At 46.9% G+C, this 18,614-nt stretch overlaps 1 protein-coding gene across 19 annotated transcripts in view; it reads right to left on the minus strand.

Annotated features, from left to right (window-relative positions):
• Nav2 (neuron navigator 2) overlaps positions 1–18,614 on the minus strand; it is a 665,125-nt gene that overhangs the window by 218,249 nt on the left and 428,262 nt on the right. For 18 of the 19 annotated variants that reach the window (XR_015451332.1, XM_087211232.1, XM_087211229.1 and 15 more), the window contains one exon: positions 17,810–17,862. Coding sequence is in view for 18 of the 19 variants with exons in the window: in XM_087211232.1 (XP_087067358.1) it covers positions 17,810–17,862 (53 nt within the window). In the remaining variant the exon portion in view is untranslated. Of the gene's footprint in view, positions 1–13; positions 1,404–17,809; positions 17,863–18,614 lie in introns of those variants that run through there. The other variant, XM_087211234.1, reaches the window with a different exon arrangement.

The following is an 18,614-nucleotide window of genomic DNA, read 5'->3' on the forward strand; positions in this document are numbered from 1 at the left end:
TTCCTGCACGTACCGTATAGGTAAATAATCCATCTTCGTGCACTGTCGGAACTGCAAACTCCCGACCCTGCCTGGAGAGGGGATGGGTCTGGCAGCAGCACCAGAACCACCGCAGCACCAGGACACCCGCACGGCCTCTCCAAGAAGGCCTCATGTGCAATCCAGACACCCAGCGTGAGCTGAGCATTTGGTTATAAAGGAAAGCAAAGCAAGGATGGAAAAGACTCCTAACTAGAAAAGTATGTAAATACGAGCAAAGTTGTTCATTAACACATAGTGGCCAATATCAACTACTTTCCAAAATTAGCTGAAAAAAATCTGTGCAAAGTCTGACATTCCAGTGTTGCCAAAGAGGAGTGAGGACAGGGAGAGAGACTATTGTAGCTGTTGCCATGGAAATGGGCCTTGGAACTCTGGGATCAAGTTGTTGGCACTTACAGCATAGCTGGGGTGGGAAACCCAGCAGAGGGGCCCTGAGACCCTGGAAACAGACAGGTGCTGGGTGAAGGAGGGAGGCAGGGAAGAGCAACAGGTGAAGACCAGGATGCACTTCCCCAGGATCTCCTTTGTTTGAGGTCAAACGTGGCCTCAACGCCGTCTCAGCTGGGACCCCCATCCCAAGCTGAGCTGTTTCTTAGCGGTCTTTGGATTCCAGGTTTACAGGGCAACTTCCACAGGCTATGTCCGTTACAGCCTTTCTCTTCTATATCCAGAAGGACATTCCCATCCAGATAGCCAGAGAACACGAGGAATCTGACCAAATGCCAAGCAACTGGACAGAGAAACAGGATGGGAAACAAATGCTAAACTTCACATTTCAATCATGCTTAAGGCTGGAATGGGTCTCATGATAACATAAAATATGTGAGCCTCGGAAGTCCTGTTGTATATCTCCTTGGTAGCTTAGAGACTGATCAAATACCATCTGTTGTGGCAGTTGTCATGGCAGCATTTTTCTCTGAATGCCAGTGTAGCTGAGTGCAAACCACAGGAAAATGATTGATGCAAAGGAGGACCTTGTCTATGGGAGTCACAAAGCCCAGGCAGACAGTGCTGTGAACCTATGGAGCAAATGGAGGGCTGGTTTTTATGAGTCAGGAGTTTCTCACTATGTCCCTTGGAGAGAGCCACCCTGGGAGGAGGGGCACACAGCTGCTGCATTCAAGGCGAGGTGGTCACAGATATTTTCTTCAAAATCACGAAGTGCCTAAAGCCCAGGCAATAGGAGACTCAGATCCCAGGCAAGGCTAAGTGAGGACGTGAACATTCTGGTGACTCTGAAACCACAGTGCAGCTTCTCCATGCAACTCATACAGATCAGCCCAAATGATGTGCTTCCAGAAGGATGTGCAGCCATCACACCGGACTAATCCTTCTTGCTATCAGGAATATGCACCATCATCTATTTATTTATCTGTTTTTTCATCTCATTTGGTGAGCACCTTCAGAGGGTCAGGCTATGAGCCAGTGCTGGGCGTGTAGTGGTGAATAAAACAGATATAACCTCTGACCTTGTAGAACCTGTAAGTTGGATGTAGAGGAACAGGCATTAAATAAATAAGGCACAGATAAGTATGTGGTTACCACGACAGAGAAGAGGGAGGGGAAAGTCTATACTGGAAGACTTGATCTAGCAAAGGGGAAGGGGGACAGGCAAGAATTTCTTTGCATTATTATTATTTTTTTTGAGATGATGCCTTATGGCATTGCCCAGGCTGGCCTCAAACTCCTAGGCTCAAGCAACCTTCCTGTTTCCCAAGTAGCTGGGAGCACAGGAGCATGAAGGGAAATGTGAGCTAAGACCAGACATCAGGTGTGGCAGAAACAAAGTGCTGAGCCCAGGGAGCCTAAGGCCAAAAGCCTCGATGCAGGATGAGTGTGTGTATGCCACATTTCAGGAACATGGTGACAGTCAAAACAGTTGGAGATTCCTGGTCCAAGGAGAGGTCACCTGAGCAAGGGCAGAGTGCTGGCCACACAGGGCCACGTTGTCCGTGTGAAGGCGCCAGCGTGGGTTAGGAGACAAGGGAAGGTCTCTTATTTCCTAGAGAAGTCTCCTTAGTAATGTACCCTGCACCATCACCATGGCAACAGCAGCCAGGCCACAACGTTCCAAGCTAGAAGCCCAGGGTCAGGTTAGTTTGAGTTAGGGATGACCCAAGCAGTGGCCTTCAGGTGGGGCTCCAGGAATCTGAGGTAGAAGAAGAGACTGGGTGTAGCTTGAGACTCCTGCAGTTGGTCTGTTTCTCCTCCTGCTTCATTGCCTTGCCCAGCCCCTTCCTTTAATTTGGCACCGTCATCCACCGCAGCATTTATAATATTTATACCTTCAGCTTCCTGAGATGTTGCAAAGAATTCCTTTTTTAAAACAAAAAAAAACCTTAATGGGAGTTTCTCTGAGTAAATGGTTATGGCCACAGGGACACACAGAAATCCTTTCTAGAGGGGAAAAAATTTGAAAACAAGCACCTCGAATTCCTCTAGTGACTCTTTTTTTCTGCTTTGTTTCCAACTCCCCAGAATATTTCATTTTCCCATTATTTTTGGACTTCCCAATTTTTCGCTTGAAACAAAAAGAGAAGCTTGAGAGGGGAGACACAGCTAAGGATCTAGAAGCTGGTCCTCGTGTCTGCTCCCTTTTAGAACGGGCGGCCAGGCAAGGGGAGACCCGATGGTGATGGGCGCTACCAGGAGGGCCCCGGGTGCCTCTGTGAGCATTCAGTCAATACACAGCTGCTCCTGCTGGTCTCAGAGTGACTCCTTCACCTCCTAGCACTCCTAAAACTCAAGAACTCCAAGTCAGAAGCTGGACACACACACCAAAGAGAAGCAGTTATGGCTAAGGAGCAATAGAGGCTATCACACAGCTTGTATGTTCCCAGAGGCTGGAGCACGAGAGAAATAGTGACATGTTGGTCAAATGTTCATTTAGGAGATGAACATATTCTGGGGGCCTAAGGTACAGCAGGAGTGGTGACAGATGAGTCCATCTGCTTGTGGTAAATCACTGTACAGTATGTAGGTATGATTTTGTCTGGATTGGAAATGTGCCCCCCAAAGACCCGTGTGTTGAAAGGTTGGTCGCCAGCTTGGTGTAATGGGGTGGGTGGAGTGGAAACTTGCAGAGGCCTGGTGGGAGGTCTTCTGGTCATTGGGGGGCAGCTCAAAGGGGAGAGTGGGAACCTTCCCTTCCCCTTTCTCTCTCTTTCAGTTCCGAGCCACCATGGCCCAAAAGCAACAAAACAGATCGGCCATGGACAGAAATCTTCAAAACTGTGGGCCAAAATAAACCTTTGCTCTTCATAAGCTGATTATCTCAGTTACGTGTCACAGGAATGAAACGCTAGCTCAGTGTATCAAATATATAGTATATATATTATATATACATATGTAAAGGGAGTTAAAAGTATTTTTCAGAAAACTTTGACTTGAGCTATAGTGAAAGACACAAACTGAGACTCAAACTTTAACAAGAAAACTCTGACTTCTGGTTCCCCAAACACATGGGAAAGGGCAGGACGGTGGACATCTGCTGGACAATCTCATGCAGAAAACAACTGGAAACGTGCAACCTCATTAATTCCTAAAAAAATACCCATTGAGCATCTGCTCTCTTCCACCCCTACTCCAGGGACACTGAACACAGTGGTAGACAAAACAATGTGGCCCTTTTCTAGAAGCCTCCTGGGCAGGAGCTGATTTGAAGTAAATAATCACCCAACTAACCCTACAGTAGTACAAACGTGTTGAGCACTAACTTAGCTACTCAAAGCCTAACACTGGCTCACTGTGCTCTCTTAAAAAGGACTAGATTCTTTTTGTATCTTTGCATATTTATATGCAGGCCACCATGAAATTTTCAAGAAGCAGAACATAAATATGAAGTTAAATGAGACAGCAGATGTGTGATATTTCAACAGTATATAAAGCCCCCCAGTCCAGCAAATCCTCAGTTTTGGAAGGACCAGTAGCACAGCACATGTAAATTCACTCACACAACAAGCATGTATAAAGGAATACAGTAACAGACTGATCTTCAGCAAAGGTGACATCCTGCTTGTTAGCTTGGTGACAAGTTCCCTCGCACAGGCAGCAGCTCAGTGCCTGTAGCTTATGGTGCCTCTTCGTTGCTCAGGACAGTCAATCCATGTGTCTCTACCTTAAGGGATGGAATGTATGGAAGTGCAAGGCTGGGCCCTGCAGTATCCATAATCAGGAAACCAAGCCAAGCAGCTAGGCTCAAATACTTTAACACTGAATATAGAACCCTGTAGGACTTTGCTCATCCACTCTTATGATGGCTAGGATGAAGCGACTGCTGCTATTTATTCTCTGCCTGTTTTCATCACCCTATGCTCTGTGGGAAATATAAACTCAAATGCTACCATTCTGTTTCTACTCCAATTCTAAATTCCACTAGCAAGCAGTGAGTGACATTAATATGCCAAGCACAACGCTAGGGACTTCCACGTATTCTTCAATCTATTTTTTATTCCAAAAGCTGTTTGCATTGATGGCTAAGGAATGGTGCTTGAACAATAGACCATTGGTGATAATTTGGGAGATTTGGTCAAATTTGCCATAGTCAGAATGTCAGAGGCATGGTCATCATCCACTGAAAGAGGAAAACAAACTAGACAAGGAAGGTCTCTATTACAGTCTATCTTTGGGCTTTCCAACGCTACAAGGTTCCTAATGCACCTGTGAAGAAACAGTGGTAATTTTTAATCTGCCATATAATGAATGCTAATCTCTGTTACTATTTACATCCTTGTCAATTGGTTAAACCAAATAAAACTGCTATTTGTGTAGGTAAAAATGGTTAATTACTAGCTAGTTCATATTGCTCTACCTATTTGTCAATATATCAGGAAGACATTCTCCCAACTCCTTGTGCCCTGTCCCTTCTCCAAGGGAAAAATTTAAACTGATGAATGACCAAAAAGATGGAGTATGCCACAGCCATTTATAAATGGTGGTAGTAAATTCTAAAACTCAGATTCAAATTCCTAGTAGTTTTTCTCAAAGGAGTCCCAGAAGACGGGTTATGCAGTATTAGTAAAGACAGGATCGAGTCAAAGAAACACTGCTCCAAAAGCCCTTTGGTTAGGGTTTCTTCTGTACAATCCCCTCAGAGAAATGGAACAAGGCTGCACAGTGAGGTGTTAATTCCAAGTTCACTTAGCCCCAAGCCTCCCATTAAAGGCAGCCACTAGTGGTCCCTGAGGGGCGAGCAGGAGGCAAGTCCTTTTCCTCTTATTTTCATCTTCCTTTGGGACAAAGGAGAGATTCTGGTCAGGTTCTTGCCATCCCATCCAACTCTGTGTAACTGCCCTCGGGTCCACACCAACCTGGGAAGCCCTCTCATTCATGAAAACTACTCCACAGGAAAACTCATCTGAAAGTATTATCATCAATGGAACCATTAATAAGAGAAAATTTTAGTGGTGAAAGGTGGTGCCCAGAGAACCATGGATTTCTTAGGGTTCTTGGCCGTCTTTGTGTACCTAATTTCCCTGATGCTTGGTTTTCCTTACAATAAAATGGGAATAATTATTCCCTTCTTGAAAGCCTCTAGAAGTCTTACAAGAAACTACTATTTGTACTCTTACAAAACTTGAAGCCCTGGGCTAAATTCTTTCCCATATACTACACTATTTCAGTTCTTTTCTTTTCCTTTTTTTTTTTTGGTACCAGGGATCGAACTTGGGTCCTCGTGCTTGCACAGCAGGCTACGAAACCACTGAGCTAAATCCCTGGCCCTATTTCAGTTCATTTTTACCACTAGATAAGGTAGTCATTATTATTGCCACTTTGCAGATAGGGAAACAGAGGCACAGAGCATTTACGTGCCTTCCTAAATCACAGTTATCAAGTGTCTGAGTCACAGTTTGAACACAGAATGGAAAGTGTTTTGTAAGCTGTGAAGGCCTGGATAAACCCGGGGTATTCACAGCCAATCAGCAAGTGCTTCCACAGAGCTGAGAAGGACAAAAGAAACTACCCTGGACTCTTTCCCTTCCCACTACCTTCACAGTGTGACTGGCAGCTGCCACCAGGAATCCATCCGTCCAAGCCAAATCCAATCTTGACATCAAAAAGAAACAGGGTACTTCAGAAAGGAAGGGGTAACTTCCCTGTACGCAATGTCTAAGTTCTATTATAGCATTTTAAGTCTTCAAGAAGAGAAATAATTTAAATCAGTATAATTATTTAATAGGCATTACTTCTAAATTAAAAAGCTCTCCAAAGAGGGATCTTTAGGGTAGAGGAAACTACCACATCCTTAGGATTCCTGAGAAAGCTCATGGTCCTTGTAACACGGCAATATGTGGAGGTCAAACGTGTGCAGGGGGAAGCAGGTAACAAATAAACCAAAGAGGCTGGGTATAAAACAAGAGGGAATAGTGGAGATGCTGACATACAGCCACATCCACCCAGAAAGGACAGCTGCCACCCAGTTTTAGCCAATTTTTGTTTGTAAAGAGCAAATCCAGAATTACGAAGGTATCAGATCTTTTTCAAGAAAAACTGAAAGATCAATTTTTTGGAAGTATTTTGATTTTCATCTAACCACTGGCAACTCTTCCATTTTTTTTCTCAGAGGTTCTTCTGGCTTTGACCTCAGCCTGTTGGCCACTATTTCCAACACCCTACTCCAGTAAGCACACTCATGGTCATCAACTGCCCGGTTCTCCACATGCACACATCACAGGCTGACTGTGCCTTTAAAGTGCAAACAGGAGTTCCTCGCTGTTCCGTTTCACGGGAATAGAAAATATTAAAATTTAAAAAAATCACACTTACAAAAAAACCACCCCTTTGATGCTAAGTTGAAACATAAGAACTCCATGAAGACATATGCAGGGAGAGGGATCCAAGCATGAGGCCAGATGGCCTTTATAGAAACCACAATCTACATGGTTATAAATCACCATCGGATTTCTCTTTCTGCTCAGGATGATCTGTAGCATCTCCTCTCCTCACCCATCACCCTGGCATTTGTCAAGTTCTTTAATCTCATTGCGCACCATGTTGCCACTTATAACAACGCCTCAGGCCCAGCACAGGTGTGATGGGAATTTCTTCGTTAAATTTCCCACTGAGCATCGGCCAGGAGCCAGGCAATGCAGGCAGATGGACAGAGACGACCCCTGCCCTTAGAGAAGTTAATGTCTGGCAGGGATATGGGCAGTTAAGAATGATGTGCTAGAGGATTATCACCTGAAAACTTCGACAGAGGACATGCAGGGTCACAGACGTTAAGTGAGCACTTTGCACACTCCCATGGGACCATGCCGCATGCAGACCTCAGATCCTGTCAGTTTAGAACATGCGCCATGCTCAAAGAATATCCAAAGAATCCCACACTCTCCTGAAAAGCAAACCCATTGGCTCACTCAAAATATTTTGTTAAATTCAAATACACCATTGATTGATTGATTGATTGATTGACTGACTGATTGTACATGTGACATCTTAATAGATGGGTCCAAACTGCAGGGAGTCTACCTTTGCCTAGAACCAACCAAAGCAGGGAATGTTGACATGGTAATTTGAGCTTTTCTCCAGTAAGGATAGAGCAATCTGTCACTTGGCAGTAATCAGTCCGGAGAAGGACCTTCCCTGGGCTCAGCAGTGTGGTGAGCACTAACACACACCCAGCATGGAAGGCTCAGACTGTACAGCATGCCTAGGAGAGTGTAAGGCACACAGGAGAAGTGGTGGATTCAATTATCAGTCTCAACTCTTCACCCGCCTGTGACAGCAGTATCACATGTCCATAGCGGTGCTATGTGGGCTTCCTCCTGTGGCTTTGGGCTTGACCCCAAATATATCCTTTAGAAGCATTCTTAATTCTTAAAAGTTTAAACAACTCGGGCCAGGGATTTAGCTCAGGGGAACCGTGCCTGCCTCACAAGCATGAGGTCCTGAGTTCGATTCCCAGTACTGGAAAAAAAAAATTTTTAAACAACTTGACAAATATATGTTTAAAGGTATATTTGAATGAACATATCCCAAAAGAGGCTTTTTTAAAAAATTAACTCTAGGAGAATGTCACTAGACCAGCAGGATGAGTACATTTCTGTAAAAAATGTAAATTGAGTTCCTCCTAGTTGTATAGTCAGAAGCCCTGGCGTTGGGGGCCCAGCAACCTGAGTTTTAACTCATTTCCCAGGTGCTTCTGAAGCGCAGGAAGGTTTTGAGAAGCACTGCATAGGAGGCAGTTCTTATTAATGAAGATGCTCTGCTAGTGTGGTGTCTTTTCATACCTCTTTATAACTAAGGTAAATGATAAAACCGTGAGAGAAGAAAGAGAAACAAGGGCAGAGTGCTTTGGCTTAGACCTACTCAAATCTCTTGAGCATGTAAAAATACACAGTATATTCAATATGATACACACAGACACACACACACAGACACACACACACACACTCTCTCTCTCTCTTACACACACACACACACACACACACACACACACACACACACGCACTCTGGGGAGCCCCAGATGGTGAGACCATTTACTGTTTAGCTCTTCCATCTGAGAAACGTTAGCCCAGCACTTCTAATACACCTCGCCTATGCCAGGGGCTGGGAATATGGAGATTCTCATTGAGCTGAAAGAGATGAAAAACATGCTATCTGTATTGTGAAGCTATGATGTTATTAAATAGCATATAAAATATAATAACTCCCATAAAATGTGTTTAATTGCAACACAAAACATACATGAGTTGGAGAACACGGGGCCTACTCCTGAGTTTACATTTGTATCAAAGAGGTCGAGGAGTCTGGGACCCACTTGTGATTCCTCAGATGAAATGGCACTGGGTCTCCTGTGATGGCTCAGGGTCTGGGCTAGGTGCAGTCTATGGGTGCGGGGCTGGAAATGAAGCAGGTCCTCTGGCCTCCACATGCCTCTCTGCAGCAACTGCTGTGTCACACAGATGGGGAGCGCTCCACGCTGATGTGTGCTAGTCATGGACCTTGCCAGTTCGCCTTCCGGGAAACTTGGGGCCTGCAGGGGCCTGCAGCCACTAAATGAGCCTCCACTCTAAGCCCCAAATAGCTTCCTTTCTCAGGCAGCAAGGGATACTTTGCTTGAGTCTTAAGAGTGGATTCATTTCCTGTTGGTGCTGTAATAAATTATGGCAAACTCTGTGACTTAAAACAACACACTTATTATCTTAGGGTTCTGGAGAACAAAAGTGCAAAATCAGTCTCAGTGAGCTAAAGTTGAGGAGCCGCAGGGCTGGGCCCATTCTGGCGGCACCAGGAAGGGGCTTCTCCTGCCTTTCCAGCTTTTCCGGGCTTCCTGCGTTCCTTGGCCCATGGCCTCTACCTCCGGCTTCCAAGCTCAGAGCACAGCACTTCCATCCCTCTCACCTTCCCCTCCCTCTCAGGAGCCTTGTGATCACTCTAGCTGCCCAGATAATCCAGGATAACCGTCAGAGCAGCTTGTCAGATTATGTCACACTGTAAACCCACCTAGCTGCAGGTGCTGGAGATTGCTTAGCTTTCCCACCAGTACCTCCTTTCTGAGCACATGAAGAAACGTGTTGATGCACTAATCAATAAATAGTTAGGAAATATGCAACACGCAAGCAAGGAAGGGAACACCCACGGAACATGCACTCAGTGAGCCAGATGAGACTGCGTGCCTCTTCCACACCTATGACAACCACCCTAGGGGGCAACTTCCATCACCCCACACTGACAGAAGAGGAAAAGGACCTGGAGACTCCGGTCTCTGCCCAGCACAGACGCCCAGTCTGTCTGCCCAATCCCAATCCCACACTTATTCTTCCTCACCCCAGATCTCCTGCCCATGATGGGCTGTGTCATCCTGAGCCTCCACTTGTACCTGCATGGTGGCCTGGGGTTGCAAATGCAACTTCCGTACCTCCCTGTCATGGCCAGTTCTTCTTCCTTCTTCAGTCAATTTATTTCAGACTGGTATAATGGTAAAGGGGATAGACCCGGAGCCAGGCTCCCAGAGTGCAAGCCCCAGCCAGCCGCTTAGTACCTGGGTGACCTCGCACGAGTTACTATACAACTGCTTTATGCCTCAGTTCTAAAATGGGAATGCTAACTATATCTGCTCTCCCAGAGTGTGTGAGGATAAAATCAGTTAACACAGATAAAACACCCCAAACAGTACCCCGGATTTGTGTTGCATTATTGTATAAAAGCACTGGCAGAATCAAGAACAATGGTTCCATCAGGAGAGGATAAGGAGCAAAATGCTCTTGGTCTGACACTCAGCCAGCCCCTGGCAGAGCACACCATGCTGTCAGGGTTTAAGTTGTCCATTCTACTTCATAAAATGAAGCAAATATACCATTCAAGCCAAAATGTTGTTAGAATGAATGAAAACACGTGAAGCACTCAGAATCCTGCCTGGCTATCATTTTTATTCTCAATGTTAATCTCTAGTAGTCATGAGGATAGATAAACACGTTCACCCCAAGCAACATGAAAGGACTCAATAAACTAGAAATCGCCCACAATTCCTCAGTTATTAGAATTTCCTATTTGGGTCCTCTGAATAGACCAAGGAAGAAAAGACTTAAGAAAAAGAAAGACATTTCTAGAACAGTCCAAAGTATCTATTTCTAAAATCCCATAAAGAACGTGCTCAAGTCACTGTTCAGCAACCGATAATGGAATCAGAATAATGTATGGTACAATCCTCCCGCCGCAAACATGTTCAGACTAGCTCCTGTCGAGGTCTGTCTGTGTGTCCATTATCCATCTGACATTTCTTTGTTTTGTTTTGTTTTGTTGGAGACAAGGTCTCACTAGGTAGCCTCGGCAATCCTCCTGCCTCAGCCTCAGCTTCCCAAGTGCTGGGATTACAGGAATGCCTCACCACACCTGGCTCCATCGGACACCCACAAACACCAGTTGTAGGCCAATCATCTCAGAGACAGGGACACAGTACTTTCAGGTGTGAGCTGGGGCATCTCCTTCAAGAAGATGAATAAAGCGACAACTGCAAGAAATTGTGTTATGCTAACGGTAGGCACATGATGCTTGGGGATACAAAAGACAACAGGCTCCCCGTTACGCCAACTCATTAAGGAAACAATTGACCTGCCCATTAGAGGTCACCTGCCGGGATGGGGAAAGCAGGAGGCCACTCTGGCAGGCTGGACCGGATGCCCGGGTGCAAAGGCCGTGGCGTCCACAGCCTCCGTGTTGCATCCGGATGTGTCCAGCACGGCAGGGCTACAGAGTCCTGTGGCTGAGTGTCAGGAGAGGACGGAAGCCGGATCCCGAAGGACCTTGGAGGCTGTCCTCAAGAGAAGGAGAGGGAAGCGGGAGCCCGTGGTTGTTTCCACCAGAGGTGTGCATGGGGAAGTGGGAGGCAGAGGAGGAGGCTGCTGCCACCTTTGAAAGACAGTGACAGTGACAATGGATAGGCCATGCTGGGTGGGAAGCAGAGGCTTCCTGCTGCTTTTGGCCCTGGACTCTTTCCACGTTGCTTTAGGTCCTCTGTGGCCCCTGGGCTTTTCTTCATTTCTTCTTGATGCTGCAACATGTGTGCTCTCTTAGGGCCATTTAAAAATAGGCCGAGGGGCCCTGGGCAGAGGCGCCTCAGTTCTGCAAGGATCTCAGACGCCCCAGGCATGTGGCCGGCTTGCTGGCAGCTGCTGGGAGGGCCCAGGGTCACTGGGCCTGGAAACCTGATCCCATCACAGATGGCCTTGCCCTGGCCAGGAGCCTGTGGAGAACGAGGCCAGGGGGACCTTGCGCCTGGGCCCCGGAGGCCACCACAAGAGGCTTCCTGTCATGAGGGACCGCCTGCCCTGTGGGAGCATCTGAGCTCCAATCCACAGGCCAACTTGGGCCCTTCCAGTCCGCAAGCCACTTCTACCGATGATGAACAAACAGAACAGGGACTGGTGAGGTGGACACTATTTTTATGAGCCCCCCTTCTCTGTCACAGCCACGAAAACTACAGCCTCCGAAACCGGACAGACTTGTGTCTGATCACCAACTCTTTCTCCTCTCAGGCAGAGATAACCTTTTACCCTTCAGTCCCAGTGTACAAATATAAGCAGCAATCACACTATGTCCTAGGGCAGTGTCTAGGACCAACTGTAAGAATCACGTGGGCTCTTGGCACCTGGTCTGGAATATCTGGGTGCCCAGTAAACCTTGGTCCTCTCGCTGAAGTCTCTCGGAAGTGGCTCCGGGAGGTGCCATTCCCCTCATGTCTCGGGGGCAGAGGGGACGTGTGAAACCAAGTGGACCTTGGGGCCATGCTGTGCAGATGCGCCGCAGCCAAGCCTGAACAAGCACATGCCTTGCAACATCAGATCTCTCCCAGGCTTTCCTTTGAGGCCAGTGCTACCATTCGGAGGGATGCAGGCATAGGAAGAAACGCAGGCCCGCCGGAGGGTGAGGCTGGCCGTTCCCAGGATGGTCCCTTTCTGTAAGAACTTCAGAACCTTGGAAACCCTCATAAGAATTGATGCCCACCTAGTGTCACTGTGTCCAGCAGTGTGTAAGCACTTCAGGAAGCCTGAAAACACGGGAGGGCAGGCACTGTGACTCACTTGCCCTGTTATAGAAACCAGTCCTCCGTGAGCTCAGGGGCCATGTTCTGAGTCACGAGGAGGCAGCCTTCGGAGAGCACGTTTCCTGGTATTCCATGAGTGGAAAACCCATTCCACAGGCAGCGAGGAGAAGCAGATCTAATCCGTCTGTCTCTTGACAGCGAGGACCCGGGTGGGCACCTGACAGACAGGTCTGAGGGCTGGTTCTGCCGAGCCCCTTCTTAAGGCCCTCTGGAGGGGTCCATCAAGGTGACCTTCCCCCAAGTCGCCTACTCCTCCTGCGGCAGCAATTCAGCTCCTCCTGCATTCACACATGGGAGTCACATATGATTTTAATTTGGAGATAAACCAGGGGATGCTCATCCTGGAATAGAAGTTTGCAAACCACTGCCCACTGCTCTGCCCTTCTCTGCAGATTCCTACTTCCTACTGTCTTGGGAACGGGGGAGCTTCCGCAGGGACTTGGGGAAGACAGGGCAATGAACAGAGCTGCGCTCCAAGCCAGCAGGGACACTGCCGGGTTCTATCTATGTCCTTGAAGACACGAGCATTAAAAAGCAAATCCCATCAACATCATCATCATCATCATCATCATCATCATCATCATCATCATCATCATCATGGCATTTTCTGAGAGCTGATCGTAAGCCAAGCGAATGAAGATAATGAGATCAGCTGCCTCAGAAGGCTGCTGGGAGGACAAATGAAGTGGGCATTTGCACAGCACTCTGGGAAGCACCTGGCACAAGGCAAACACTCTGTCGACTTGAGTTGCATTTTGGCATCTTAATTATTATTGTCCATTATCCTCACTTTCATTGGTTCATTAGCCCTCACAAACACTTTAGAAGGTCAGGATTATCATCACTCCTGCTTTATAGAACAGGAAACCCAAGGCTTCAAGAGGTTAAATAATGAGCTCTAATCTGCAGAAGAGCAGAGGAGGAAGTCAGGCAGGACCCCGGCTGGTTCCCAGGCATAGGCAGCCCTCAGTCTGATGTACTAAGGGAAGAAGACAGGAGGACTCCAGAGAGCCCGGGAGGGGCCCAGAGGGCAGAGCTGGGAGGCCCCTGGCCTGGGATGAGCTGGAGCGGAAGGAAGCCTGGGCCTTTAGCTGCAAGGGCAGGCAGTCCACCCTAACTTTGCACCCCTCCACACTAATCAAGAACAGAAAGCGAAACCACTTAAAATAAGGATGATTAAAAAAGAAAATCACCCCCTACCATGCTCTAATCCAAGGCTCCAAAGTAAGTATCTCAGAGTGCGCTGAGTTCAAGGGTGAAGGAGAACCCAGGGGCTTCCCAGCACCCACTGGCCGAGCTCCAAGCAATGATTTTCCTTGCAAACTAACATACCTCTGCTGAACAAACCACTCTGAAAGCCACAAAGACGCCCACTGGTTGCCAGGGTAATGTTGCACAGACAAAACAGCTCAGATGCACACACACACAAGCTTATTTAAGAGCCAAGTTGATGAAGCTGGTGGGGGAGAGTAGGGCATTTTGCTACAGCTCCATCCCCAGGATTTGGCCCCAAAGCATCAGAGTCAGACTGAAACAGGGCAGCAGACTCCTTACAAACAAGCTGAGGCCAGGCTTATTCCGGGAAAGGAGGCTGCTGCCCACCTTCCTGTGAGTCAAGAGCCATGTTAGGAGGGTCAAGAGGTGGGCAGTGAGGGTCACAAGTCCCAGGGACAGCACTTCATGACCTGCACCCAGCTTCTCACCCGAATGGTGGGCGGTGTTATGGTAGCTCCTAGCAGAGTCAGGAGAGCAGCGCGTGCCCGTGAGAAGGAAAGGGCCTATTAGACCCCGAGGCACCATGCAGATGAGCTTTGCTAGTGCCGGTGCGTCCATCAACAACCGTGTCCAAGCACCAGCACTCCCCCTTCCCAGCCCCTGCAGCCCAATTTCCATAGGAGGCCATGGCCATGGGTTTCTTCTTTTAGAAAACTCTGCTGAGGCCCCCTGGGCTGGCTCCCCGAGGTGCTGCAATCCAGGGAGAGATGAGGAATGCAGAAGACTTGCCCCTGTGTGAAAGGATTCCCAGGCCTGTGGGCTCTATTGTGCCCTGGGTGCTTCCATGCTCCATCTTTCTTGCTGGGCACAGCAAGGCAAAGGTTGATGTTGCTGGGAGGCCGGAGGGGTTCATGGCCACTCAGTAGGGGCGATGTCTAGATGTTCTCAAAACCTTCCCATGGGATGGATGCCATGCCCAGGCAGACAGATTCTGCAGAAATGGGTTTCACGCTTGCTGTGTCTGCTTGGAGTGCTCTTCCACCCGCCCACTTCCTTGCTGAGCCATCTCACCTTTCCAGATTCTCCCCTTGGAAGTCATCCCTATGCTTCCCCTTGCCCAGGGGGAGAACAGGCCCTCAGCACGCCATGCCCAGGTGTCTTCAGGAACAGCTGTGATGTTCCATTGTTCTAAGTGTTCTCTGGTCTCTCGCCCACTCATCAGAGTTCCTTCAGGGCAGGGATCACATTGTGCTCATCTGGGCATTCACCTGGCCTAGTGTCTGGCACCTGTAAACTCTCGCTGACTGTTTGCTGATGGACAGGCTGACAGTACACAAGGCCACATCCATTGGGTTTAGGTGCGGCTGCCTCTGGAAATGTGGACTCCAAGTTTTCCAGGGTCTGCTTGCACTCCTCCATCCACTGGAGGAGAACAGCACTGGAAGCAGTGCCTGGTGCTGTTGGAGATGAAGCTGGAGCTCCTGGGCTGCCTGGTAAATGAGGGGCAGTGAAGCGGGGAGGACAAGGTGCCCTCCTTCCTTCCTGTCTTTTCTACCCACAAACCAACTGATGAAATGAATGAGTTCTCTGGAGCCTGGAAGAGCACCCTTACCACATCTGCTGTGGAACAAAGTCGCTTGTCTTCCATCCCATTATTAAGGCTCCTGGTGCTAGATGTCCTGTCTGTTAGACAGTGATGACGTTAAGTCCTTGCTGATTGTTCTCAGGGAGTTAGTTACCCTCCTGATAGGACACACTTTCCAAGTCCTCATCTTGTTCTGTGTTGTTGTCCTTTTGCCAAAATAAGGCTCTCCTCTAAATGAGCAATGACAACAAATGGTTGTCACTGGTCAACCTAGATAAAAGCAAACCAGGCCAGGGATTTAGCTCAGTGGTTCTGTCGCCTGCTCCGCAAGCGCAAGGACCCGAGTTCGATCCCCGGTACCCCCCAAAAAAGGCAAAACGGGAAGCCAACCTCCTAGAACCTAAAACTGGTGGCTAACAGGCTAAGCCGTATACTCAAATTATACTTCCCATAGGCAGAACACATTCCCTCTGTGTTCTGAACACACACACACACACACACACACACACACACGTTCCTTTAGCCAGAGCAACAGCCATGCTTGTCTGTAAGAACCTTCTCTGTGACCTGCTAAATTCTGCCTTATGCATTTGGCATTGTTTTGTGATTAAGGGAAAGTAAATGGCCATTCTTAGCATCTCTGTCACTTCCTACAGAATGGAAGGGCGGAGGTGGAAGTCCTGTATGCTGAACTGTTCTCTTCTAATTTACCACAAGAACCTGTCTGTCTTACCACCCGTAAGCTGGAACTAATCATTGCAGATAATTATAGGATTTTTATATTCTTGTGTTCTAAATAAAAATACAGCCTACACACACATGAAGAACAATACTAACATGGCTGAAAGAGTTTTTGGAGAAACCACAAATTGCATTGGTGCTATGGGTATACTAATAAATTGCATATTTGCATATAAAACTAAATTTGCAGAGAATCTGAGACAATAATATTTTATAAACTTGAAAAATTTTAACAATGAGCCACATTTCCAATACAAGGTGCAGAAACCATAAATGCACCAAATAGAATAAAAGGCTGACTACCCTCAAGCCCCAGTCCTATGTATGCATTAAAATAAGCTACAACAAATGCTCCCACATCTATCCTGAAGGGAAATAATGCACCTTTTTCATATGAAGATATTACTGCATGTGCAAAATGCCTGCACTAAAATTAAGTCTTCTATCATCCAAATTTTCTCAATTATTAATATACTGGACAGCTGCAGTAGCCCTAGCAAAAATAGCAGCCATGCTTTTCCAGAAGGCAAAGCAGCCATGAGATGTCTGCTGGGGACTTTCCTATGGAAAGGATGGTTGGTCTCTAGATCAAACAGAAAGAAACAGAGCCTCCAGCAGAATAACAGCAAAAAAAAAGAGAAGCTTGTTTTAGAAAGTAAACTGGAAAATGACTTCCCTACACAAGCCAACCTTTTATAATAAAACCACTGTTGTACACAAAAAAGAGCTGTCTGAAAAGGTTGCATCTCTGGCCAAGTCTTTGGGAAAACAATTCAGAAAATTAACCAGTGAACCCAAGGAATGCCAATCACTTCGGTTTCTTCTGAAATGAAGAAGTTGTGCCTACTCAAAGGAGGGTAGGTTACAGAAATAAATTATGCCCCTTTTTAGAATTCTAGAATCAACAAACGTCCAACCAAAACTTGCCTTAAGTGGTCACCTTCATATTTTAAAAAAGTATCAGTGTCATCTAAAGAAACTTGGATAAAATAAATTTTTGTGTAAATATTCATGTTGAAAAAAATGTTTGGAAGTGAACAGCACTCGGAGCATCACAATGCAACGTTTTCCAAACTCAACAACGATCACGAATTTTAAATCACAGATTATGTGTAGCACAAGAAAAGAACCGATTTCAAAGACAAGTCTGGTTGCACGTAAAGGTATAATATCATAGCTTAAATCCATTACACCAGTAAGGATGTCATTTGTCAGCGTGACTACGAGAAGGCTCCAGATGCGACTGTACATTTCACATTTGCTGTTACAGTTCCGATTTCACATCACTGCAACCTTTAAGGGCAATCAGACCACCTGCCCTGATTGAGATCAGCGAGATACCATCGCCTCCTCGGAGCCTCAGCAACGCATACAAACAGTAATTGTGAGGAGTCTTAGAGTCATTTCACCACATGGGTATGTTCATACCAGTTCTGCATCATCTGTGTCCAAGAGCCAGGGCAATATTTCATTTTTGCTGTCTCACAGTCTATGAAAAACTCACAGCCATTTTTCAATAAATGCCAACAAATGTCAGAGAAGCCGAGCACGGCTATTTGGAAATGCCTGCTAGGTTATTAATATAATAAAGCACCTGGTGTGAGTGTTTTTCAAACGGTCAGTCTCACTTACAGGCAGGTTGCTAACAACACAAACCCTCACCCCACAGTACCACTCACCATTTGCGATCTGTTCTTTGGGCAGCCATTGATGTCTTCAATCTTTTCATTTGCTGAAAAAGGAAATATAAATCAGGAAACCGAATAATCATCAGAGACACACTTCCAGTCGTGATGGTCAGGATACTTCAGGCCAACCGAGTCCTGAAGCCCATGCTGGGGTCTGTCCAATCAACGCAGGCATGTGGTATCCTGACACACATCTAGCAAGCTTCAGGACTTAGTCATCGAGCCACCGTCCTCCAGGGACAGCTGGGGCAAGGTCGTCAGGACTTAAAACAGAGACAACTGTGTTGATGACTGTCCTGCAGTGACAGGCCATCGTGGCAATGTTTGGGGACTTAAGAGTAATCTGCAAGTGTGCTTTGTGCTCTTAGGCATACGTCACTGCAGCCTCCCCATGAAAGATGGGACAATTTAGAGGGTCAGTCCAGCTACGCCCACTCCCGGGGACAGATGTGACAAATGAAAGCAGCTCACTGCATCTTTAGCCAGAAGTACAACTACTGCTTTTGTGTGTCCTAGTACTATTCCCAAAGCAAGGAGAGAGAGAGAGAGACAGACAGACAGACACAGAGAGACAGAGACAGAGAGACAGAAAAAGAGAGAGAAGGAGCATCAAAAATGCTTTGGCCAAGGCTACATAGTGAGTGAATCCACAATATATAAGGGAATTGCATGGAAATAGTACCTAGTTGCTAAAAGATATGACAGGAAGAGGTTGCATGCAATTCACAGGAAATGAAGTTTAAATAGGAGGAGGAATGGCCCGACATCTCAGAGTGAGCACAGTCCCTGCTAAGTA

Source organism: Heterocephalus glaber, unplaced genomic scaffold, assembly GCF_053883595.1.
Source record: "Heterocephalus glaber isolate CG9 unplaced genomic scaffold, H.glaber_assembly_v1.0 deba00001428, whole genome shotgun sequence".
Lineage (NCBI taxonomy): Eukaryota > Metazoa > Chordata > Mammalia > Rodentia > Bathyergidae > Heterocephalus > Heterocephalus glaber.